The 27329-nt window shown below is 43.3% G+C and overlaps 1 protein-coding gene across 3 annotated transcripts in view; it reads left to right on the top strand.

The window, feature by feature from the left end:
* SLC9A9 (solute carrier family 9 member A9) overlaps window positions 1-27329 on the top strand; it is a 660343-nt gene that overhangs the window by 630558 nt on the left and 2456 nt on the right. For all 3 annotated transcript variants that reach the window (XM_086385315.1, XM_086385488.1, XM_086385409.1), the window contains exon 15: window positions 26704-26809. In XM_086385315.1, coding sequence (XP_086241441.1) covers window positions 26704-26809 — 106 coding nt within the window. The remainder of the gene's footprint in view (window positions 1-26703; window positions 26810-27329) is intronic.

Here is a 27329-nt window from a genome sequence, read left to right as displayed (position 1 = left end):
AGCAGCAGCAGCAGGGCCAAGAGAATGGCTCTTATTCCTAGGAGCAAAATCTAAACATCTAAAGCAGTCTTTAGTAAGGCGCAGGGAGAAGTCAGATTGATTTATGTTCTAGAAGCTTAAAGTAATTCATTTCCCAGAGGATGGACCCCCCTCTTCCCTAGAAGAGTCCCCTGGCCCTACCCTCACTGGCTTTGAGCCACAGTATAGGGCACCAGCCCCCCTCCCGACTCCCTTGCAGCACCTATTAGCTCAACTACAGAGCTTCACAATGGCATTCTCTGACTTTTTCCCCCCTTTTAGATTGGAAAAGGGTCTGTGAAAAAGGAGGAGTTTCAGCTTGTAGTTTCATGAAATTTTGTCTGTCTATAATAAATAATTAATTTGAAAGAAGGAATAGTATCTCAGAAGGAAAAAATATATATATACTGCAAAAAATTTTGTTCAAGGCAGACATTTAAACCTGCTCCAAGGGAACAGGGTTTAACTTTTGGGTGCCATCTTTTTTTTCTCCTCCATCAGTGAGTGGTTATAAGTTGGGTGTGTGCTTTTCTTTCCTGATGTCTCAGGAACAGCCTCATCTTCTTCCTTTTTGAACGCTGACCCGTGAGTTTCCCTTTGGGTGATGGACAGAACGTTTGACTTTGGTGCATAGCCAGGCCAGTCTCACAAGTGAGTGCAGACAGAGAGATGATGTACCATAGAGAGGCAGAAAGATCCTGCTCGAAATAAGCCCTGCCGCCCAGCCTTCTATCACTCAAGCTGCCCTCCCTGGAAGCCAGAGGGTGTTAGTTAGCAAGAACCACCTAAGCAAACACCCCTGGGTGAAACTAAGCCTCGTCAATTAGAGCTTTGGTGAACAGACTGTGACAGCCAAACCCCACAGGTGTGAACGCTGAGGAAGTGGGATGGGAACAGGGTGTGAGGTCACGGTGGGCACAGCTCAAAGGGAGTGTGGCCAGGTGTGACAGACAAGCTTCACCAGCCTCGTGGTTTCCTATGTTATTTTCAGGCAAGTCAGCCTCCTCCTAGGCAGCCTGTAGGGCCAGTGTGGCAGGGTGACATGGTTCCCCCAACTCTAAACTCTTTTGTCCTCTGTTTGAGTTTATGCCATTCCAGTCTACATGCAACAGACATTTTTTTGAGTGTCAACTGTGTGCCAACTTGTCTAGGCAATGGGGAAAGATGAGTAAAGTACTGGCCAGGCCTTGAGGGACACAAAGCTTTTATCTACCTAGAGATGCTGGAAAGCACGACTTTATTGGTTCTCAAAGCAGGTTTCATGGAACATGAAAGTTGGGAAATAAGAGAGGCTAAGAGGGATAGATTGTGTATCTAACTAAATTTCAGACACACTGCTTATTTCACAGTATTTAAAAGAGTCTAAGCAATAAAGATATCTGCAAAATTTCCAGCTGGACCCAGTAGCCATTTATCAATTAACAAGTCCTCACATCCTAAGGTGCTTATCCATCAGGAAACACACTTTGGGACCTGACCCATCTATTTCATCTCAGCCAGATGTGTTTTGGAATTCAGTATTTTGAAAGTGTTAGCAAGGCAATATGGTATTTTCTGTGCTATTGTGATGTCTGGGGACTTCTTCAGAGGAGAAACAGAAAACCTAGGTCAAGTAGACATCAAGACCTAACAGCAGGTTTGGGGACAAATGACTTTACATCAGACCCTGGAGTCTGAGACCATGTGACCAGACTCCTGTTTCTTTATCATATTCATCCCTTCTTTTATTTATTTCTAATATGCATTGAGCACCTACTATAGAAGCAACTACATTGAAAACTGGGTATTCTCTGTCATCAGGGACCTTGCGGTCTACCGGCTAGGGCTGGGCTAGGGGAGACCCAGGCAGTTAACAAATAATTTGAAGGTGTGATAAATGCCACGATTAGGGTCATTGAAAAAGACCCTGATGCTGGAAAAGATTGAAGGCAGGAGGAGAAGGGGACAACAGAGGATGAGATGGTTGGATGGCATCACCGACGCAATGGATATGAGTTTGAGCAAGCTCTGGGAATTGGTGATGGACAGGGAGGCCTGGCATGCTGCAGTCCATGGGGTCACAAAGAGTTGGACATGACTGAGTAACTGAACTGAACTGAACTGAGGGTGACCATGCACCCTAGGTTTGCCTGGGTCAGTCCCAGTGTACACCTGTTGTCATCATAATATGTCCAAGTACTCTTTTCACTCCCTTAGTTGTCCCAGTTCTGACATTAGATCACAAGATCCCTGTAGTTACAATGGGTGCAGGTTGCAGAAGTCCAGAGTAGGGAGGGTCAGGGGAAGCTTCTGGGAGGACCTGACCCTTGAGTCCTGAAAACTGAGGAAGAGGAGCCATGGACAGTGGACTCAGCACTCAGGTGGAAGGACTAGCAAGTGTGAAGGCTGAGAAAAGATAGGATTCAGCACATGTGGTTACACTGAAGGAGGCAGGAGCCAGATCTCAGAACCCCAGTTGTATCATGCTAAGAAGGTGAGACTTTTCAGGGCCATGGGAAGCACTTGATGGGCTTGTAGGCAGAGAAGTATCATGGTCAAGTCAACATTGCAGAAGAACCGCTCTGGCTGTGACTGGGAGTGGAAGTGATGCAGTGAGCTGGGGGCAGTCAGCAGAGACCCTAGGGCAGTGAAGTGGCTGTTGAAGCCACCCAGGAGAAAAGTGCTGGCAGCCTGGGTGAGGACCACAGCTATGAGCTGGAAAGAAGTGAAAGGATAAATGGGTGGATGGGTGGATGGATGGATGAATAAATGGATGGATGCATGCATGCATGCATGGAAGGATGGATGGATAGATGAATGGATGGATAGAAAGAAGGCTGGGTGGAAAGGGAGATCTTTGGTAGGCAGAATAGACAGAACCTGGTGATTGACTGATTGACTCTGGTGAGGATGGAAGAAGAGAGATTTGAAGGTCAACCCCATGCTGGCGCATGAAACTGGTTGATGGAGTCTTCTTCAGTGAGACAGAGAGCATACAGGGAGGAACAGGTTTGGGCAGATGAAGCCAAGGAAGTCAATTTTGACCAGGACAAATGTGAAGTGTCCTTGCTGTGTCTTGGCCTTTACTAGAACTTCAGGGCTGAAAGGGTAAAGACAAAGGGGCATTTTAAAAAGTGACTCACAAACATTCTTGAAACTGAATGAAACAAAAAGCCAAGTCAAAGTGTACAGGAGCAGCCTTGTTACTGGCACAACATGTCACTGGCTGCTGTTGTTCGGGAGGCAGTGAATTGAGCCTCTAATGCCAAGCTCCTCTGTTTAGCCCTGCCACAGAGCAGGTATAGACAAGGGCCCTGTGAGCATCCCTCCCACCCACCCAGAGTGCAGAACCTTCTGCTTCCAGCCTGTGCTACCACTGCCAGCCCCACTGAACAGACCAGCAGTTATCAAGTGGTTTCAGCCCTTCCTCAGGCAGAGACAGGTTTACAACTGACAGCAAAGTGCACTTGAAGCCATTAGCCAGCCCCCTGGGCCATCCACCAACACTGTCAGTTCTCTTGCCACTGCTTTCCTCCTCACCCCTGGGGCCGCTGTACAGTTTGGATGAGGGCAGAAGCAAGGGGATTGGGTTTCCTTTTGATCAGAGAAGATCAAAGCTTAAAACTGCCCTGGAAGCTCTTGGATCTTCCAAGGTCATTAGAAGTTCTCTACTTGACTGTCCAATCCATTTTGTCTTTAGGTTCTTGGTGCAGGGTTTATTCATATTATCGATAATGGGCATGGTCTGATGAGTTACAGTGACTGCATGGCTGTAATGGTCCTACTCTTTCCAGGGAAAGAACAGGAAAGATTACTTCCTGGAACACGGCTGCCTATAGAGCTGTGCTTGATAGTGATGCTGTAGCAGGGATAAAATTATCTCACCAAAAACTCTCTGGTCCTGGGACTGGAAGATCCTGTTGTCTGAAACCCTGAGCCCTCAGCAGATGTATTAGTCACCCCCAAAGTCTCCTGTTGTAATTCAGAGGGCCAACCTTCGCATGCAAAGCAAGAAAACTCCAAGTTCAAGTTTCACTTCATAAGCTGTTATAGTGACCCAGGGTCAAGCTAAACCCTTTAAAGAAAGCCTAAAAAGAATTCTTGGCCCTGAAAATGCAAACAAGGAGAACCTGAACAGTGTATTTACATTTTACTTAGCAGTCCCAAGAAACCCACGAGCGTTTGGGTTTTATGAAGTGTGATGTGTTCCTTAGTTTTTGTTATAACAGGAGTCTAGGCTTAGCTTTTTTTTTTCCATGCTCTCTCTGTGTATAGTTGGAATTACAATCATCATAATCAAGCATTTAAGCAAGCGAAAATAATCATTTGAAAGCCATTTTCCATAAGCGCTTTAGTTCTCAGTTCACTACAATTCTGTTCAGAGGAAAATGTTCCATTTTTTTTCCTATTGTAGTACTTACTGTCAGCAGTAGAAGCAATGACCAGTTCTCCACATATAAAATTAATTCCATTTCAGCTTTTCTGAATAAAAACAAATCAATCAAAAGCCTAAATGTGTTTTTCTTTGAGGTAGACATTTTTTGGTGTGACAAGCCAGAATCTACTGGAGAATAACATCTTAGTGATACTTAAGTATAAGCACTTGGCATCATTTTGTGCCCTTCTGAAAAAACCAAATTGTTTACCTCTGAACATTTTTTAATCTCTAAAATCCCCCTTGGTATCCACTTCGTGAGAATTCTCCTCACAGCCTACCATTCCTAATTAAAGAAGTGCAAAGATCCATAGATACAATGATTCTATAAACTAACTCACTATTATTCCATCACCACTGAAGGACAAGGTGCTGAGCAGAAAATGGGGAAATGATTGTGCTGGGCTCCTTGAATAGCAGCTATGGGAATTATTCCAAACCCGGGGGAATAGTTGCACATTCAGCTCCTTCATTGTGCCAGCAAAGAGAGTGAGTTTGCAAGGATAACTCAAACCAATGTGTGATCTGCTCCCGGTTCTTCTTTCCACTTCAGTCACCTGTGAATCACAGAAATGAGACACGAAATCACAAGAGGAGCTAGCAATGGCAAGCACAGGAGGAGAAGCTCCTGGAGGATAAAGAAAAGAGAAAAGAATTTTTCCCTCTGGTCCATAGCACCCTTTGATGTCTGCGCCTTAACAGGCTATTTTTTGAGTCATCAAATTATTCACAGTTTGCCTTATTAGCACTTTTCTAAATGGGCAGTGGAAGACTGCTGGCCAAGCCCAAGGTCAAACAGAATATGGCAAATATTATCTGTTTTGCCTCCTTCTCCCGGTCACTCTAATGGCTTCTCTACAACTGCCTTGCCTGGGCCTCCTCTGCTTGCCAGGATTACCTCCCATCCCACACCAGCTCAGCTACTAAAACAGTGTAGGCACTGAGAGATGGAGAATTTTGCTGACACATACTTTGTGAGGTCCAAAAATCCAGGGTGGGACTTCCCTGGTGGCCCAGTGGATGAGAATCTGTCTGCCAATACAGGGGACACGGGTTCGCTCTCTGGTCTGGGAAGATCCCACGTGCCTTGGAACAACTAAGCCAGTTGTCCACAACTACTGAGCCTGAGTACCTAGAGCCTGTGCTCTGCAACGAGAAGCCACTGCAATAAGCCCACGCGCCGCAACTAGAGTAAGCTCATGCACAGCAACAAAGACCCAGCATAGCCATAATAAATAAATAAAAATAAATAGGGGAGCCACCTTTTGCTTTAAGACTTCTAATGACTCTGTGGGTCGGGAAGATCCCCTGGAGGAGGGCATGGCAACCCACTCCAATATTCTTGCCTGGAGAATCCCATGGACAGAGGAGCCTGGTGGGCTATGGTCCATAGGGTCACAAAGAATAGGACATGACTGAAGCGACTTAGCATGCACGATGACTGACGTGAGCTATAAGGACTCAAGTGTGGCCTGCCTTGGCACCAGTTTTCACAATCTATCAGACACTATGAAGTTTGATTCTGAAGGATTTGGACTTAATCTGATTTATCTGCCTCCTGGAGGAAACCCTGGGAGATGCTGATGTGCTAGTTATCTGAAGTCACTGAAATCTGGTGTGAATGTTTCCAGTTCCTCTTATATCCAGACTGCATCCCTAAACTGGGAAGAATCAATGAAAGAAAAAGAATGCGAGTCCACTGCACGAAACAATACAGCCTCAGCCTGAGCAGGAACATCCCATTAGGGCCCAGCCGAAGGCAAGTGTGGGGGCTGGAGGGGAGGTCACCGGGCTGTAAACCTCCATAATCGGCTTGACCCCGGGAACCACCTGAACTGAGAATGCCTTGGCCTCCTTTGCAAGTGTCAGATTTAGTCCAAGGGCTCCTGACTCTGCTCAGGAGCTCTGAGCGGCATCAGGAGCCCTGTGGTTCTGCTGACTCCAACCGAAAGAGCTATAAAATGCTTGGCTTGGCCTCCTCCAAATCCTCAAGAAGACTGCAGAATCTCTATGTCCAGCGACACTGTGCTCACGGCCCCAGGCCCTGGCTGTAGCCCTCAGCAGGTTCTGGGAAGGTTTATTGAAACTCCATCCCTTCACTACCACTACCTCCTCTAGAGCACACACTCGTCTTCTTTTGAAAACACTCTCAAAATCAGCCACAAAGAACAAGCCCAGTTAAGAGAAAATAATGACTCCTGTTCAATCAGTGGATGGCTCATGGAAGATGAAAACACCCCGACTTTTAGAGTGACTAACTGTTGAAGGTCCTTGACTTCCCTTTTCTTGGTTGAAAGAGAAGGAAATTTTTCAGTTCTGAGTACAATGTTGTTGTTTAGTCACTAAGTCGTGTCCAATTCGTTTGCAACCCCATGGACTGTAGCCCACCAGGCCCCTCTGTCCATGGGATTTTCCAGGCAAGAATACTGGAGTGGGTTGCCATTTCCTCCTTCAGGGGATCTTCCCCACCCAGGGATCCAACCTCTGTTTCCTACATCGGCAGGCGGATTCTTTCCCACTGACCCACCCGGGAAGCCCATTACTAACCTCTATATTCCAATCTCTCCCAAGTTCTGGTTATAAGTCACATCTTATATTCCCTCACTGTGTATTCAATTCCTCCAAGCCTCAAAACTCTATAGCTCATGAATAGAATCTCAAACATGAGAGAAAAGGGGAGGGGGAGACAGCCCAGCTCCCCTTCCAGGGTGTCTCTGCTTTCCTCTTCTCTTCTTTTCCCTCAAGAAACCAAGGATATGCGGGAAAAATTATTAAAACTCCAACCATTGCAAATGGAAGTCTCTAGTAAACTCCTCCATGGCAAATCCTTTCACACCGATAATTCTGCCCCAAACCCATGAATCATACCACAAAGTTCGTGGGCTGCAGTCACTATTAGGTTGACGGCCTCAGGTATGAATGGTGCAGAAGCAGCCTCAGAGAACACAGAAAAGAGAAGGTCTTTTATAAGACACACCTCTATCACTTCTTTTGTGCTGTTTTGAGTTCCAGAGTCAAGATGAGAGACAGTTAGGCTGGCTGGATAGCAGCCCTAGTGTGCATTCCGGCTTCATCATCTCCTAGCTATGTGGTTTCATCTCCCTGGGCCTCAGTTTCCTCATCCATAAAATGGGGATAGTGATAGAATTACTTCCTCAGATGAAAGGAGATCATTCATGTGGAGCACTTAACACAGAACTTCCAACATACTTAATGTTTAATAAATGCTGAGCACCATTAATATTGCAGTTCTGAGCCTGAGGGCCAGAGAAGCATGAGCTTGCTGCTTTTGATTCTAACACAGGTCAGAAACTTGACAGTGTTGCACAGAATGTGAAATTGGAGGGCAGGAGTAGCAGGAAATCACCCATACAGTAGGAAGACCCTTTGATCTTTACCTTCTCTATCCTATTTGTAATCAGTTGATAGGGATCTCAAGTCAACAGGGATCTACAACTCACACAGAGCTAAAGGATGCAGCCGATTTTTATCACTCAATTTGTCAGTGTCACTCATTAAGAAGGCTTTATTAGGCTTGACAGATTAAATGATCACTTCCACGTGGGAATGGGGCAACCCCTCAGAGCACAGCCACATAGCAAGGACCCTCCCTTTTTGCAGAGTGGTTCCCATGAACTTAAAATTCTTGTCTAAATACCAAGGTCCTCTTAAATAGGGGAAAATCCCATAAAATCTAATTTCCTTACCAAATTCCAGTTCCTAAGATTCAAGTTGAGCTGGAAATGCCCTCAAAGTAATCATATTTCTGAGACGCTGCCAATATTTCTCACCCATGCCCCTACTGAGTAGGGAAAGTTCTCTGTCCTGCTAAAATATTTATAGAGGAATTCTGACTGAAGGTCACAACCAATTCAGCCTTACCAATTCCTCAGGGTGATTTCAGATTGGGTTTCAAAAAGAGGCCAAGAGCCAAGCCCCACAGAAATTTTTGGAGCTGGCAGTAAACGAATCTTTCACAGAACTCTGAGCCACGGTTGGGTATTAACAAGGAGAAAAGAACAATTATCATTTGGGACTCCAAGTGCCACTTTATGTCACTTTAAAGAATGAATAGACTTCCAGTCCTACTCAGCTGTCTGCTCACAATTACAAAGCAATGGTAAATAATCGTGGCAAATGGAAGGTTTGATTTAGGAGAGTGAAATTGTATAATGACTTGGTGTTTTTTTCTTCCTTTTTCTGTGGCAAGTGGGACAGCTCCTGCCCCACTAGTTTGGCTTATATCCAGATCTTTGACTCACATATACACACAACAAAAAGACCTTGGAAACTTTTATTAAAACAGACATACAACCACGGAGCAAAGCTACCAAAAACAGTTTTAATTATTTTTACAAAGAGGGAATAATCATATAATGTGGCATGGTTTAATTTGCTCTCCAGTGGTTTTATTTAGCCGAAGGATCATATTTGTCTACGGCAATAAGATTTTTGAGCGGTTTTAACAGAAAGTGCATCTTTCCATTTTCTGTGTGCTGGTTTCTGAGGAGGCCCCCTGAGCTCTGCTCCTGAGAAGATGTGTAGATATAGTGAATATACAGGATTTCTCTCCTTCTGCACCCCGTAATTCACTGAAAGAGCAGCACAGGTTTTACACTCACTCTGAAAGGGGTCCAGAGCCCCGGCAGGGAAGACTTTGATCTAGCGCCGAAAAGCATCTTATCCAAAGATGCATTCATTTAATCTTGCAACTCAAGAGTGACAGACCCTTCCAAAGTGGTTTGGGAGGACCAAGGGGACAGGGCTGGGGCGCACGAGAGGCACTCACAGCTATGCCCAAGGAGCCAGTTATCTGTGATACCCAGTCTCGGGAGAGAAGCTTTGCCTCTCAGAAGGCAGGAGGGTCGAGGTAAGGCATTCCAATGCAGGCAGACTCCTCTAGGGATTTCCAGGTAGCGGCAAGGTTCTGTGTACGGAAAAGCATAACGGCAAACAAGAGCTACCCTGGGGAGATCCAAATCAGCTGAAACCCATGGCTGTGGTTTTTCCCACCTTTCCTTCTGTGGCCAGTCCAGCCCTACTCATCCCTCACACCCTCCTCTCAAAGGCCCTGTCCAGTGTCATTTCCCATGATGTTATTTCTTGCCAGTTAAATCCCGAATAAGGTTCAGGTTTCAGATAATACCCTTTCCAAAAGAATTTGCATGTTAACAGAAAATCCGAAATATGTTTCAAATCTTAATTTAATTCAACAAACATCAATTGAAAGGACTCATTCTGTCTGCTGAGCATTAAACACTGCAGATACAGAAAGGAATGAGACAATGTTCCTCCCTCAAGGAGCTCACAGTCTAACAGAGGAGGAGATATAAAGTCAAATAGTTCTTATATATTATAATAAATATAATCAGAAAGTTGACCGAAGGCCTATGGGAACCACAGCTTAAAAAAAAAAAAAATCCCTAGTTAGTATACAGGAATAGATAAAGAAGAACTTTATGATTTGCCGCATGTAACAAAAATCCAAATAACAATAGCTTAATCAAAATAGAGGTTTCATCTCATGTAAAAGAAGTCCAGTATTAATCAACCTACAGCTGGTAACAGACTTATAGAATGTCATCAATATTCCTGTGGTCCTCCTATCTTTCTCTTCGATCATCCTTGGTATACAGCTTCTATCATCAAGCTTATCTCATGGCCCCAGAATGGCTGCTGGAGCTTCAGACGGCACATACAAGTCTCAGGCAAGAAGAGAGAAAGGACAAACTTGATGCTCTTTGGAGAGCTTGCCTAGAAATTCTACCCAACAAACTTCTTCCATTTCATTGGCCACCTAATCTACTGAGGAAATAGAACCTCTTGCGACTGTAAGGGAAAAAGGGAGACTGGATATTGGATAGGCAAAAAGCAATCTATCACTTAGACTTTAAAGAATAAATGGACCTCCTCCAAAGACAAAGTGAAGAAGGACATTCCCGGTAAAGGAAAGAGAACATGCAAAGAAAAAAATCTATATAGTATTTGGTAAATATGGAAACTGTGAGTAGCCTACAAAGCCTTCCAAGTCTTTGTAAACCAACTTTGCTTTTTTAAGTTAGTGAATCTTCTAACTTTGGGGTATGTATTATGCTTATTGTTATTCATAGGAAGCTCTTTATTCAGAAGGAATTTGAGGGGGGACCCCAAGATGAAAAAGCTAAAAGAGAGCAGCTCTGGCCCAAGATGGGAATGGAGGAGGAGAATTGAACTTTAATAATTAAAAGGTAGAGAGCAGAAAGTCCTAGGAAAGGAGTAAATAAAAGATCAACAATTTCAGAGGGGCTTCCCTGGTAGCTCAGTTGGTAAATAATCCATCTGCAATGAAGGAGATCCTGGTTCACAGTGACAGTTGAGTTGTATCTGAAGGAATGTAGGATTTCCAAGTGCCAAAGTGAAAAGAAAAACTGTTCAAATGGAAGGAACATCATATGCAAAGGCCCAGAGGTTCAGTGACACATAAACAGGAATCAGTGCCTCACAAGTATGGGGAATGGAGTTGAGAAGGTGTGTGGTATCAGCAAGGGATAAGGAAGTTCAAGTATCTAACCCAGGACATAGCCATGGTGGAGGCCTCTGATCTCACCCCTTGACAGCACTGTGGTAGCAGTCATGCATTTGTACTCCAACTTCTTTTAATAATAACTGGGATACATTTGTAATTTGGATTCTCAATACACATAAGCTATTGATATTAATAAAATGTAGCATATATGAGGCCTGAATCTGGATCATATCTATCCAAAAAGCAAAAAAAAATCCCCCAGAACACTACTCAGTCACCTTCAGAATTAGTCTGTGGTGCCTCCCCATCAAAATTATTGCATCCTAACTCTCTAAGTCTCAAATCACACAACTACTCAGTCCTTAAGTCACCCAACCCTGGCACTTGAAACCCTGAGGAGAGACTGCACTAGTGTATGCTCACCCTCCTCTATGGGCGTCTCTCTCCATCCAAACTTTGGGGCTGTTAATGTGGCAGATGCTTTGGGAAAATGATTTGCAAACTGTACAAGGCTATCCATAGTAGGTCAGGGAATCATTTCAATAACTCAAGATCAACATTTCTTCAAAAAGAAAGAAAAGAAATATGCAAGAATACCACATTAGAGTAGGACAGACTACTCTGTTGTAACAAACACCTCCCAAATCTCAGTTGCCATCAAACACTTTTATTTTTCTCTTACTTAAAGACTGCTAAGGATGCAGATGACCCTCTAGAGTGGCAGTCCTCCGTGTGGCCACCCAGTGATGCAAGCAACTTTGATCTGTGACTCCACCGCCTCAACCTGAGACCTCCTTGGGTCACCATATCAGGAAGAGAGTCAGCTGGAGGGATGCTGGCTTCCTGTGTTTCAGAGCTGAAATGATACTAGTCACCATGACCAGGGGCTTCCCAGGTGGCACCAGTGGTAAAGAACCCACCTGCTAATGCAGGAGACAAGAGATGCTGGTTCAGTCCTTGGGTTGGGAAGATCCCCTGGAGGAGGGCATGGCAACCCACTCCAGTATTCTTGCCTGGAGAATCCCATGGACAGAGGAGCCTGGCGGGCTATGGTCAATGGGGTTGCTCAAGGTCGAACACAACTGAAGCAACTTAGCACACATGCATGCATCATGACCAGAGCACATTGGTCAGAGTTACTGATATGGCCCTAGTTACTTCAAAGAAGCCCGTGTACCTTCTTCAAAGATGCTGATGTACCAGAAAGACAGGAGACCTGGGTATTGGTGCATTCTAGTAATGCCCAAGATAAGCAAATAGAGGACAGAGAGAATGGGATAGGGTAGGATGGGGGAATAGGACTAGGAATAAAAAAAATAGGAGTAGGAATAGATCCAAGTGGACCACACAACTATCTTTAGTTTTATGACTCTGTAGTTGTTAGGACATGTACTGAGAAGTAATTGTAAAATGCATTTCCAGGTAGGGGTTAGAGGTGGGGAAAAAAGTTTGCAAGTGGCTGCAGCTGAGAGAAAAATGTGCCTGGAGAGGAAAGTGAGATTATTTATGACAAGTGACCCTGTAATAACACAGGGCTCTCCTCTTGTGTCCTCTCAAAGGAAAAAGATTTTCTAATGTCTCCTAAACAGGCTTCATTCCACAGCACAAAATAACCCAGCATTGTATATCCCGATTCCCAAACGTGCAAAAAACTCTGTGGATTACAGCAGTCAGCATTGCTGGGGAGTGTGTGTGTGGGAGAGAAAGAGAGATTTGTTTTCCTCAAAGAGCCAAGGGATGTGCATTCTACTAGGAGTTCACTAAATGCCCAGGAAGAGGCAGTGTCTTCAGAGTACAGAAAAGTGGGATTCACCTCAAGGACAACCAGGGCTTAGAAGAACACAGTGATGAGAAACGGCTGCTCTAAGGTGACCTTAAAAGCCCGATGCCCAACATGAAAACACCTCCCTTCCGAGCAAGTGTCTTACCCCTGTGGAGGCAGGTCATTCCTACGTCAGGTGCCTCGGAATGTAAGTGCTTCATCTGAAGCCCTGCTGACATGAAACAGTGAGCCAAGCCTCCCTGGGCACTTCTGTGCAGGACACAGCTCCTAGAACACGAGGGAATCTTCTGGGAGTCAGTGTAGCAGCCAGCAGAAGAAACAATAGGAATGCAGGCCATGTTAGCGGGGAGCAAATTGGGGGACATTTTAAATATATCTCTAATACCTACAATTCCTCAAAGGACACAGCGAAAACCAGTAATAATAATGTTAACTAATATTTGTTGAGCACTTATTATGTGCCCAGACCTGCGCTTTTTTATCTCACTTAATCCTCTCCCCTATGAGATCACTATTATAAGCTATTTCCATTTTATGGATGGCAAAAATGAGGCTCAAAGAGCTTAGGAAATTGGCTTACTCACAGATAATAAGAGTTGTGATTCAAACCCAACCTGTCTACTCCCCACAAATAAATAAAAAATACACTGAAGACATGGGATTATTCAGAAGAAGCAGGAAGTTATAAGCTAAATTATATCCCCCTCCCCAAAAGGTATTTGTCATTGTTCAGTCACTAAGTCATGTCCAACTCTTTGCAACCCCGTGGACTGTAGCACACCAGGCTTCGCCATCCTCCACTATCTCCCAGAGTTTGCTCAAGCTCATGTCCACTGAGTTGGTGATACTATCTAACTATATCATCCTCTGCTGCCCCTTTTTCTCCTGCCCTCAATCTTTCCCAGCATCAGACTTTTTTCCAGTGAGTCAGCTCTTCACATCAGGTGGCCCAAGTATTGAAGCTTCAACCTCAGCATCAGTCCTTCCAATGAGTATTCAGCGTTGATTGGTTGACTGGTTTGATCTCCTTGCAGTCCAAGGGACTCTCAAGAGTATTCTCTGGCACCACAGTTTAAAAGCATCAATTCATAGGTGCTCAGCCTTCTTTGTGGTCCAACTCTCACATTCGTACATAACTACTGGAAAAACCATGACTTTGACTATACGCACCTTTGTCTACAAAGTGATGTCTCTGCTTTGTAATATGCTGTCTAGGTTTTTCATAGCTTTTCTTCCAAGGAGCAAGCGTCTTTTAAAGATAGATGGAAGTCCTAACCCCTCATACCTCACAATGTAAGCTTCTTTGGAAATAGGTGCTTTGCAAATATAATTATTTAAATTAAGACTAAGTCATAGTGGAATGGGATGGGGCCCTAATCCAATAACACTGGTTTCCTTATAAAGACAATCCTGTGAAGACCCAGGGGGACAGCATGGGAAGGTGAAGATAGTGATATAGGGATGTACCTACAAGGCAAGGAACACTCAGGAGTTCAGGCTGTGACCAGTATCCAGAAGAGAGGCCGCGGCCAGCTTGGCTCTCAGAGGCCTCAGAAGGAACCAGCCCTGCCATACCTTGATCTCAGACTCCTAGCTTCCAGAACTGTGAGACAGTACATTTCTGTTATTTTAAGCCACCCCGTGTGTAGACTTTGTGATGCAGCCCTGGTAATCAAAGACACAAGGTAATTGCAATCTCTAAATAATTACCTAACCAGACCTACTGGAGCATCGTGAGTCTCCTTAGTAAGGAGAAAATAGAGGCACCAAGAGTTGAAGACATTTGCTCAAACTGAGAGGCAGTCACAAGCCAGAACCTCAGCCATCTGTGTTCGGTGTCTGCTGCCTTCCTCCCCGTGAAAGCATTTGAGAGAGTCAGTTCCTAGGCAGGTTGATAGGGAGTCTAAGGGTCCCCAAGGAGAGAGGGGTCTGGAATTCTCAAGGAGGAAGAAAGGACAAACTTCTTTTTCTTTCTCCACATTCCTTAGGATTATATAACAATAATGTATCCTGCCTAAGGACAGTCTTTGGATTAAACCTTCTGTTATCTTAAAATGTAAATTATGGGAGTAGGTCTGATGAGGTCTTTACAACCTCCAGACATTCTTTGGATTATATAACTTCATTGTTAACACTAGCAAGCGGGTACTCTTTCTGCCCTCTTCTGATGCCTATGTCAGAAGTTTTCTCTATCTCCTTTATACTTTAATAAAACTTTATTACACAAAAGCTCTGAGCGATCAAGCCTCGTCTCTGGCCCCGGATTGAATTCTTCTCCTCCGGGGGCCAAGAATCCCGATGTATTCGCGTGATTCAACAACAACCTTTCACATTGAAGGTAGTTTCCTCTTTAGCTCTGTGCTCTGAGCATCCTGACCCATGGTCCACGTTCAAGCTGTCAGTAGGGAAGTGACTATTCCTATTTCCCCAAAGCAGAAGATGAGTACATGGGGGCTCCTGCCCATGTCCACAGGAGGACGAGTCCCCCTCAGGCATACATTCTATTCTTATGTCCAGCAAAAGGGCCCAGGCTCATGGATGAGCCAGAGAGGGTTCGGGCAGGCTTAGGCACCTCCATATTAAATATGAACTCTGGGGTAGCTAGCTGAGACTCCAGCACTCACAAGACCACATTCAATCAGTGTTGGGGGGTTGGGGCAGAAATCAAATAAAAATTTCACTCCAAACCAGAGTGGAGACTCAGAATGCTGGTGCAGAGTCACTTCTCACAGCCCAGTTCTTCAAAACACCGCAAGGCAAGTGACCCATAAAGCCTCTGGTTGAAATCACCATGAGCTAACAGAGGGGGTCTGGGTCTTTGGCAGCACTTCCCCTAACGACCAGAAGGCTAGGAAAAGCCAAGATTCACTCTGTGTGAGTAACTGCAGCATTCATCTCCACAACTGTTTTCTGTCAAAACAATGAGCCAAGTGTAACCTTCTCCATGGTGCAAATGGACTAAACTGCAGCTGATAGGCAGCAAAGATTCCTGGAAATCTGTGATCCCATTCTGTGCCCAAAGGGAAAAATCTTCAGGACACAATAGTAGGAGGAGAAGCAATGGTAGTAAAAGTAACATTATGGTCATTGTTATCATTGCACAGTGTAGCCCACAGATGTGGCATGTCCACAACCAGAGTCCTTCAAGAGACGAGATGTCATTCTGCTCCACATCACTTAGACCACTTAGTGGTTTTCAAGGGGTTGTTATTATGCAGATTGCTAGGACCCTACCCAGGGGGTCAGGGTCAATGGGTCGGAAATCTGCATTTTAAGAAGCAAAAAGCCATTGTAATACAAATATCAGGTGACCACACTTGGAGAAACTCCAGGTTTAGACTTTCTTTTGTATTTAGATCCAAGGCTGTGGATCAGATGAGCTCTCAGGTTTCTTTCCCTCCAGCCTCATGATTCCAATATTTCCCTCTGTTTATCTTGTGTCCACTTGCCCTACTTACACCGGCTGCTTTGGTATCCTACAACTGTCTTCTTTCCTTTAACCTTTCCAACAAATTCCACTGCCCTTTCTCTGCCCCTAGATTGTCTATCTGGAGCTGATAGAATTAATATTTAATAGGAAATGGCACCCCACTCTAGTACTCTTGCCTGGAAAATCCCATGGACGGAGGAGCCTGGTAGGCTGCAGTCCATGGGGTCGCTAAGAGTCGGACACGACTGAGCGACTTCACTTTCACTTTTCACTTTCATGCATTGGAGAAGGAAATGGCAACCCACTCCAATGTTCTTGCCTGGAGAATCCCAGGGACAGAGGAGCCTGGTGGGCTGCCGTATATGGGGTTGCACAGAGTCGGACACGACTGAAGTGACTTAGCAGCAGCAGGTAGACCTTATAGATACCAGTGATAGAAACCAACTCCCTCTACAAATAGGATAGCAACCAGGTCATTTTTTCGGTCTTTAGTCTGCCCTAGTCCTTAATACTTAATTGCCAGTTTCCTAGCTCAGGATCTCTAGGGGAGCATGGATACATTTTAAGGTATCTCTAAAATGTCCTGTGAAATTGTATGCAAATGATGAGCACACAGGCATTTTTTTGCTCGCCCAAGACCAGGGGAGGTTAAGAACCATGATTCCAGGTACCACTGGGCTCACCTGGTGTAACATAGGAAGTTCATTCTGGTAAATCAAACCTACAGTGGTTGAATTATGGAAAATTCCAAGTTAGCTTGGGCAATTCAGACAGAGTACAAATGTACTCTAGATTTACAAATCTAGCTAGACCACATCCCCATTCATTAATAATGTGCTGCTGCTGCTAAGTCACTTGTCATGTCTGACTCTGTGCGACCATACTATTAATAATTACCAATGATATAAGATCAAATAAAATACAGTCCTGGAGGGTTCTGGGAAGAAGACAGTGGCAACAGCAGTCTTTCAATTTCTGGAGCAGTCAAGACCCTGAGAGTTCTTAAAATTATGCACAAATGATGAGCACATGGGCATTTTTTTCAGAGGGCTCCCTTCCAGGTCAGTGTGCAGCATTCAGGAGAAAGGACCTTGGAGTGGCATCGAAATTGAGCGGCATAGAGATGCTAGCGATGATTGGAAAGGCAAGGTCCACATCAGCTGGTGGGGGTGTAGGGGGAGGCAGTGGGCATAGGAAACAGGGCAGGAAAGCTCAGAATGCAAGCTGCCATGTTTACCACTATATAAACACAGCAGAAGAGGGATCCCTGTGAAGTCAGGACAGCTTTCCTGAACTTAAAGAACGACTGCCTCATTCTTTAAGTTCAGGAAAACTAATTTTGCATAAAACTGAACAATAGAAAAGAAGTCAAATCCCATAGAGACTTATTATAAGGGAAAAAAAGAGGATAAGGAACAGAATAACATCTCTACAAATAATGAAAAAATGCCAGAAAGATGTACCCATAAATAGATCAAAACTATAACATACTATATTAAAACATACTATATTTTAACTAGGTTAAAAGACATTAAGAAAATGATACAAGCTATGAAAGAACAAAATAAATTAGAATAAGAAAAAACTCCGGAGACAATTTAAAAGTTTAAAAACATATATTTCAGAAATGAATAGCAAATCAGAAGGGCTACACAAGCAAATAAACACAATGGATAATACCTTAGGAGAAATTTCAGGTAAAAGGAAAGTGTTTTAAGTTAAAAAGAAATGAAGAAAAAAGATTTTAAAGGTTTAAGAGAAAGTGAAAAAAAATGAAAACAGGTAAAGAAGACTGAACATTCAGACAAAAAAGAATTCTTGAAAAAGAAAAGAAAAGCAAGGAAACAAGAGAAGTCCTAATTCAAGAGAACTTTCTTGAAACACAACACACTTAACACACTGGGAACTACACACTGAAAGAGCACACGATGTACATGAGACTATCAATTAGGAACAACAAATATCAGGGAAAATTAGTGAAATTAATGAACTTAAAAAAAAAAAGTCCTTTGGGCATCTGAAGAAAAAATACATGGTTTATAAGGGAAAGAAAATTATATTTTCATTAGACTTTTCAGGGGCAATTCCTTACGTCAAAAGAAAATAAAAACATATTTAAGTAATCAACTAAAGAAAGCATAGGTCAACAATTTTATTTCCGGAAAACAGACTTGCAATATATAAAGGGCACTATTATCAATATGCACAAACTCAGAGAACGTTCCCATGAATCCTTCCTGAGGAATCTACTAAAGAACAAGCTTCAGACAATCCAAATGACTAGAAAGACATTGACATAAGGCCTGAAGGTGAGCATTAAATATATAGTTACCTGTAGAGCTCAGATTTAATGAGGTCTGAGAGAGAATATAGAATGTAGTGGTTATATGTTCTGACTGTGTAAATATAGCACAATTATGTATAGCTGTACTGTAGATTTTCTTTATTTAATAAGCTAGAATGGCAGACAGAGAAGGCAATGGCACCCCACTCCAGTACTCTTGCCTGGAAAATCCCATGGACGGAGGAGCCTGGTGGGCTGCAGTCCATGGGGTCACTAAGAGTTGGACACGACTGAGCGACTTCACTTTCACTTTTCACTTTCATGCACTGGAGAAGGAAATGGCAACCCACTCCAGTGTTCTTGCCTGGAAAATCCCAGGGACGGGGGAGCCTGGTGGGCTGCCGTCTATGGGGTTGCACAGAGTCAGACACGACTGAAGTGAGTTAGCAGCAGCAGCAGCAGAATGACAGAAGGATAAGCAGAAATGTTTAAATATTATAAAATATCCATATTCTGTAATTATTATGGTGGTATTATTATTATTATGAGATTACTATAATACTATGTATAAAATAAATGAGTCATTATAGGATATTCTAATTTTATCCATTTCCTATATACTTGAGAATCATAAATTCTTGAACTGAATTGGAAGTATCCATAGGAACTCATGAGATATATAACCAGTGGTGTGGTGAAGCTGGTTTACAAGAGCTGGTAAGAACAGGTTGTACACATCTTGCCCAGATCAACATTTAATGACTGCATGTTGATATATTAGAATAAGCCATAGTGGGAGTGTTTACACTGTGGAAATTGGGAAATGCTACAAATCTGCCCTTTTTTTCTAGTGAGTCAGTTGTTACACATTTACCAGCACCCCATTGTATACTGCAACCCTTGATGCCCAGATTGTGGTATTAAAATACCATCTCTCACTGAAAAAAACACCAAGGAATGTTGTAGAAATAGCTGGTTTGAGGTCCAAAACAGGAAATGTACAAGATGAACCTACAACTTGTCATACAGATGACAAGGAAGCTATCAAATATACTAGCATTATGTCAATAGGACTCAGAAGCCAATCTGAAGATTCCCATTGACCAAAAAGCTTCAGTTTGAGCTTCAGGGATGATAATAATGTCAGTCAAATTCATTTAAATTCATTACTTCATGATGATATTTAAGCAAAGAAAAAGTCATTTTCAGGGAGTCATAACCAATCATTATCTGGAAAACAAGTAAACAGAGGGAATAAATCAAACATTTATTTTGCCCTTCCTATATTGACTATTCCACCGAACATTCCAACAGGACAAATGAAAAATGTCTCTTTATAAAAGTATTCTACCTAATAAAAGAACAAAAAGATAAAATTAGAATTTCACTGTTTGCACATCCCAGTGAGCAAATAGATGTAGGTATGACACGTCAGTGGCTGCTGAGATCACACAGAGAGAGACAGCCGGATATGCTGTGCCTTCTTGAGTCTTGCTGAAGGGAGAGAATAGAATCTGCGTCTGATCCCATCTCTGGATCCAGCTGGCAATTTGAAGGAAATACAAAGGGCAGAGGAACATGATGGGTTGCACATGAGTTTACAACCAGCAATTCAGACTATGGGAAACTCCACAGGTCAAATGGCCCAAGCTCTTCAGCAGATAAATTATAAAGAAAAGGGTGGAAGAGTAATCTATAGATTAAAAGACATAATACATTTTTTAAATAGGCAAGACCAAACTGTAGTGTGTCAGAATGCACATTTAAGTGACAAAACTATAATAAAAACTCAAAGAAGTGATTAGTGTAACAGTCAGGATACAGTTACTTTTGGGGAAAGGAATAAGTTTTGATTAGGATGACACACCTGGAAAGGGCTTCAAGGGTTAGGCCACATAGTTCTGTTTCCTGCAATCTGGAAGCTTCCACTAAGATACAATACATTAGGCTTTTGAGGTTTGATGTATCCCTTTTTCATTTTACAATAAGAGGTTTTATTTAATAATAAATTTCTTGCCCTCTGGCTTTCCAAGTGATTCAGTGGGCAAGCAATTCAGGAGATGTGGGTTTGATCCCTGGATCAGAAAGATTCCCTGGAGAAAGAAATGGCAATCCACTTCAGTATTCTTGTCTGGAGAATCCCATGGATAGAGGAGGCTGGTGGGTTACAAAGAGTTGGACACGACTGAACAGATTGAGCATGCGCACACACACATCCTTGCCCTCAGGGAGCTTAGAATCTAAAGAGGGAGACAGAGATGTAAACAATTAACTTCAGGACAATGTGATAAATGCTATCAGGCGAGTATGTACACATTGACCTTGAAGGGAGACCAAATAGACACATGAGTGGCAGAACTCAAAGATCAAGCTGAAGGGGGTTACAGTCACTCCTTGCTAGCTTATTCTAGACAGTTCTGCTTACTCATCAGAATGTTTATCCAGACTTCCGTTCTGCCCCAGCAGTTATCTAGGGCCATTTCCTCGAGAATGGTAAAGGTTAGGATTGTCAACCAAAGGTATACATGTTCATCTGTGTGTGTGAATAGCAGGTTTCTACCTTTTCCTTGATTTTAAACCAGAATTTCATGGATAGCCTAGGAGGACAAGGTGCCATCTTGATAGATTGTTCTGGAAATAGAGTGGTTCCTGGGACAGGATCTCATCCCTATGTTCCCTGTGAGTGCCTGGTACAGAACTGAAGTCAAGCAAGAGAGAAGAGAGTGATGAAACAGCTTAAAGAGGAGGGCTTTGGTTGGACTCTTAAAGCCTTCCTCCAACCTGAACCTCAAGGACAACTTAGCAGAATGGTTGATCACATCCTTAGGCAAGATGGCAAGACAGTGAGTGTCTAATTACAGAATCCAATAAATCCAAAGGAAAGAGGGGGCACACACTCAACTTGTCAGCCCCCATTTCCCGTGAAACAAAGCATAAAGGGTGTGATTTGTACATTGAAATCAAAGAAAGACAGGATGTGTACAATTTGGGGATGTCCTCTGCTAGTTCTGTTCATGGATGCTGAGTAAAGAACCATGTGGGGTCTCAGCAAATGGGACGTAGTTTTATGAAGGTGAAAAGTGAAAGTCACTCAGTCGTGTCTGACTCTTTGAGACCCCAAAGACAATGGGCAAAAAATGATGATTTAAAATAATCAAAACATTTTACAGATGAGCCTGTTTATAGGGCAGGAATAGAGACACAGACATAAAGAACGGATGTGTAAACACAGTGAGGAAGGGGAGGGTGGGAAGAATTGAGAGATTGGGATTGACAAATACACACTGCTGCTGCTGCTGCTAAGTCACTTCAGTCGTGTCCAACTCTGTGAGACCCCATAGACGGCAGCCCACCAGGCTCCCCCGCCCCTGGGATTCTCCAGGCAAGAACACTGGAGTGGGTTGCCATTTCCTTCTCCAGTGCATGAAAGTGAAAAGTGAAAGTGAAGTCGCTCAGTCCTGTCCGACTCTTAGCGACCCCATGGACCGCAGCCTACCAGGCTCCTCCCTCCATGGGATTTTCCAGGCGTAAAAAAGCTAGCTAGTGGGAAGCTGCGGTATAGCACAGGGAGCTCAGCTTCGTGCTCTGTGATGACCTAGAGATGTGGGATGTGAGTGGGAGGGGAGAGAGCTTCAAGAAGGAGATATGTGTATACATATGGCTGATTCATCACTTTGTTGTACAGCAGAAACCAACAGAACATTGTAAAACAATAATACTCCAATAAAAATTTTAAATAAATAAAATAATCAAAGCAAAAACGAACAGAAGAGAGAAATCAATGTCACCATGTACTTTGGAAGTTAGTTCAGTTAAGCACTAAATTTAGGTCTGGACCTGCTGATAGCAGATGCATTTTCTCTTTTGGCCTGAGTTAATTGTCTTTCCTATTTCACGCGTGTTAAATTCTGGGTAGAGCTCCAGCTTTTACTTACATCTCCTAAACCAAACTGCTATTCCCAAACTCATGCCCTTTAAAGATGAGAAAAGTCATTGGTTTTTTTCCCCCCCTAGAGCCTAACATTTCATCTCGATGTATTTCTAACTTATTAGAAAAGCAAAACTAGCTGTACCAAAAGTACCCAGTGGGGAATATCTCTCTGTCTCCAAACATATACTAGAACCTGATAAGAAAAATAACCCAGTTTGCAAAATCAGCAGTAGGGGTTTTCTGGAAATCAAAAGAGTTTTCTTACTATTTTAATAATTCCAGTAACCCTGGTGATCTAGCCACTTTCCAGACCCTGCTCAGCAATGAAGAACTCAGAAAGTCACTGCTTCCCCCATTCCAAATCAGTTATCCAATCAGATGAGACCTGTTACTTGGTGTCTCTGTAACAGAAGGAAGATGCTCAATGTGATGGAAATGTCTGGGATCTCAAGCCCAACTGGCTGGATTCCACTGAGCAATTCTTTTATTCTCTTTGAGCTTACTGTCTTCATCAATTCAACAACTATTTCTTGAATATCTAAAATATATCAACCACTGTACCAGGTGAAGGGGACAGCCCTACCCTCAAAGTGACCACCACCTAGAGACAAGAATATATGGCAAAAACACTTTGCAGTCTATACAGTGACAGTCGCTCACTCGTGTCTGACTCTTTGCAACCCCATGGACTGTAGCCCACCAGGCTCCTCTGTCCATGGGATTCTCCAGGCAAGAATACTGGAGTGGGTTGCTATTCCCTTCTCCAGGGGATCTTCCCAACTCAGGGATTGAACCTGGGTCTCCCACACTGTAGGCAGATTCTTCAGCATATGAGCCACCAGACTGTAACTGTTAATTTTCTTATGTGGGTACCCCATTAGCTTTGCACATAAAATAAAAACATGTGAGTCTGTGAAGGAACAAATGAATGATCAAGCAAGTGAAATACGATGGCTGTTTTCTAGCCACTTTATCTTGTGCCATTACCACATGGTCCCATTGGTCTAAGATCTTAGTCCCAAGAAGTCCGTTTTGACTTGACCTTCCTCAGCCTTTTATCCTCAGGAAATCCTCATCTGTTGGCTGTCATCTGCCCCCTTCATTCTTCCCTTGGCATAGTCACCCAGAATCTACCTCCATCACTCAAAGCACCTTTGAATATTTCCCTAGACCACAAATTCAATAAACATCCATTGAGCACATAACATTATATATGGCAAGCTCTGGGCAAACTAAGATGTTGGCAAACATAGATCCTGCTCCACGTGGTGTCTGTGGATGGCACTTACACATTCCATTCACTGCCACAGGATGTATGTGTTATTCCTTTGACCTGAAGCTACTGAGACACAGCCAGAATGGCATCATGAGTTTCCTAGAAGAAGAGTTTTATGACAACAAATTATCCTACCTCTCACCTACCACCTGATACCAGCCCCCCATACAATAATGTTTAACCCAGATAGCTATTTTTGGTACAGGAGCAGTTTAAAGTTTCCAACCACTAAGTACTAGCTTGTGACTCCTGATACCACACCAAGGGCTGAGTGCCATTCTCTCATCTCTACCTTAGCATCATTTCTCCTGTGTTATGTGAACAACAATCAACACACCACTTTCTCCAAAAAGTATTACTTAAGAATTTTTTTTTTTTTTATAAAATAGCATTTGAATGGCATGTGAGAGAGTCCAACACCATTTTCCCACATTATATCAGCTAACATTCACAGCAATACTTGAGGCTCACAGGGGTCAGTCACTAGACCATAGGTCATAGAGTCAGTGAAGGGGCAGAGTTACAAGTTGTACGCAAGTCTTCTGAGTTGGGAATCCCAGAGCCTGTCCAGAGGGGCCAAATGGTAGCCCATTTGGTCCAGGCCTCACATTCACAGAAAGCCACAAAGAAAGTGATTAAGTGTTAGCTCCAATAATAAGACACAGAGAGTTAAAGAGATACCTCATGGAGGGCAAGAGGAGAAGGGGACAACAGAGGATCCAGAGATGGTGGAATGGTATCACTGATTCCAATGGACATGAGTTTGAGCAAATGGGAGATAGTGAAGAATGGGAAAGCCTGGCATGTCGCAGTCCATGGGGTCACAAAGAGTCGGACACAACTGAGCCACTGAGCAATGACATCAGGATGAAAAGAAGAAAATGTTCATCGTGCAATTTTAAATTTGTGTTTTCCTTTTTTGACATGGTTTTGGAATTTTGATTTTTCAGCATATTGAGAATCTCAAACAATGGAAGTTTCCCAGGCCTCTCCTAGACTTAGAACCTTGACAAACCCCATTTTTACTTACACAGTCTCGCTAAAAATGTTGCTTATTTGCTGTCACTTTTCCATCTGGAAATAAAATTGGCTGGATTTTCTTTGATTTATGTGCTGTGCTTGCTAAGTCACTTCAGTTGTGTCCAACTCTTGTAATCCCATGGACTGTAGCTCCTCTGTAGAACCCCAGGCTCCTCTGCCCATGGGATACTGCAAGCAAGAATACTGGAGTGGGTTGTCATTTCCTTCTCCAGGGGATCTTCCTGACCCAGGGACCGAACCTGCGTCTCTTGTGTCTCCTGCATTGGCAGATGGGTTATTTACTACTAGCGCCACCTGGGAATCTGTCACTTTTCCATCTGGAAATAAAATTGGCTGAATTTTCCTTGACTTACACTCCACTTATATGTTTGTGTGTGGGTATATGTGTGTGTGTGTGTATCCTCCATCTCAGCTCCCTATTAAAAAAAATTTTTTCCCCTGACCTATGCACACCATAAAGCCTATTAGACCACATGCTCCTGCCTGAGCGGATCCACAGCTCACCAGCAGGGGTGTGGTCTGTGAGCTTTTCTCCATGAAGAACCAACTGGTCACATACTCAATCCCACCCTGAGAAATTCCCTTCTGCTAGCATATGATGTTTGTGGATGCAGATAGCAAAGGGAGCCTCTGGATTACTTAAAATCATCATATATTTAGGCCTCAATGCCTTCATCCATAAAATGAAGGAAATAACACTCTGTAATAAAAATTAATGGAAGATCATCAAGAGCTTTCCAGAGTTGTGGGTAGACTTGCAAGATGTCGCAGGCAATGCCAGGCGCTGAACTGTAATATCTTCCCCATCCTTAACTGAGCACAACAGCTGAGCATCTGAAAGGAGTCATCAAGTTTTCTGCTCACAGTTGCAATCACAGACCCTCTTAAGTATCTCTTCAATCGCTCTCCTCACATCGTAACTAGGCTGTGTTCATGAGCCTCTCCTGCTTTGTCCCCACTGTGGGGGTGAATGATTCAAAGCCAGAGGCCAGTAGATTCCTGGCCTCCGCCAGCCGCATGCCCCTCTGTCCCACACACTCAGGGCATCCTGGAATGATGGAGTGGTGTCATCCACCCGTGGATGGGCTCCAGTAGAGCCTCCACCAAGATCTTCTCTTGAGTGCCTGGGGGTGAGTGTGCATCTTCATGGACCAACATTAAATGCTTTTTTTTCCCCTCTCCCTATTTATTAAAGCATTTCAGAAAGTTGACGAGGTGAACTATTCTCCAGCAGAGGAAATAATACAAAGCTTGAAAGTTGTTTCTGATGGAATGATGAAATAATTTCATTACCTTTCTGGGAGGGAAAAAAAAAAAGGCAACGTGAGGCGGCAGCCTCTAGGGATTTCATTATTGCTAGATTGGAGGGAAACCTAAAGGCTTTAGATAAATAGGTTTTTCTTTTAACTCGTTAGAGCACTTTGGGACGAAGATAGGAGAAAGACAGGTATTAGACAGTAGAATAAACCTAGCTCCAGCTTATTTACATAATTTTGTATGGCAATGCATTGATGTATGAAGTATAAAGTGACTGTGTTGAATAGTGAAAATAACTATTTTGGCAAAATCTGTGTTTACTACCCAGTTCTCAAATGAGGGAATGTTTTATGAAATGCCTCTTGCTTTTTTGTGTGAAAATTACTAGTGGTTTAAGCTGTGTGTGCAGTTTTAGGAAAACACAATCTTTTATGCTATTATTTCAAATAATTATTAAGAATATATTCTCTAAGCAGAGGAGACATTGAGTAGGAGAGGCGAGAAGAGGACCACTTACACCTGTCTGACATTGGCTGGTTCGGGTGTCATTTCCCCATGAGTAAAGACTACCAGGAGGGCTGGGAAAGTGTGGGGATCAAAGAACATAAATAGCAAATTTGTGCAGGCCACATTACTTCCTCAGTGAGAGAGTAGGGGATTTGAAGGTAAAAATAACTATCTTTCACTGCATGCAAAGTTTTGTGCTATGTGAGAAACTCAATCCTGACTTCCTCTTGGCAAGTATTCCTTAACAGGCCTCACAGATACCTGAAACCAATTCTAACCCACTCTGGTCCTCCACTGACCACCACGTTACCTGAATGGTGTGGCCCAATTTCCCGACTGCTCACCAGTCCTCAGGCCTATGGGGTGAGTAAACATCTCGTGAGGGACAGGCTTGGTGAATACTGATAAAACCCAGAACCTTGGGGCTATTTCTTCCCTCCTTGAGGAGGAAGCATACAGTTCTTAAAATTCACTGCACCAAGAAGCTTCTCTCTTTTCTTTTCCATTGCTGCTGATGTGGGCTCATTCTTCTTTTCATAAATGCAATTTTTTACTGTCACCAATATTTTTAACCATAAAATGAATTTAGAAAAATATAGACTAAGTAATGTGAACTCACAAACTGCTGTTTTGAGGCTTTGAATATCAGGCCAGGTGCCTTATAGCTGAAGGGAGTAGAATAAAAAAAAATGCTGAGAAGCAATTAGACTCCCTCCCAGTACATCAGAGTGTCAGAGATGGGAGAGGAGCAGAATCTTGGAGTTTGTGGCACCCTTGGAGGTGGCCGACCCCATGTCTAAACAGAGAAAAGTCATCTCAGATCTCAGATGTGCTCAAAACACAACAGCCTGAGCCGGCGATTCTCAAAGTGTGTCCTTGGACC

The sequence above is a fragment of the Bos grunniens genome, chromosome 1 (genome assembly GCF_055505025.1).
Source record: "Bos grunniens cultivar Pamir isolate PY7600 chromosome 1, Bosgru_T2T1.0, whole genome shotgun sequence".
NCBI classification, from domain to species: Eukaryota; Metazoa; Chordata; class Mammalia; order Artiodactyla; family Bovidae; genus Bos; species Bos grunniens.
This window is presented reverse-complemented; position numbering and strand designations above follow the sequence as displayed.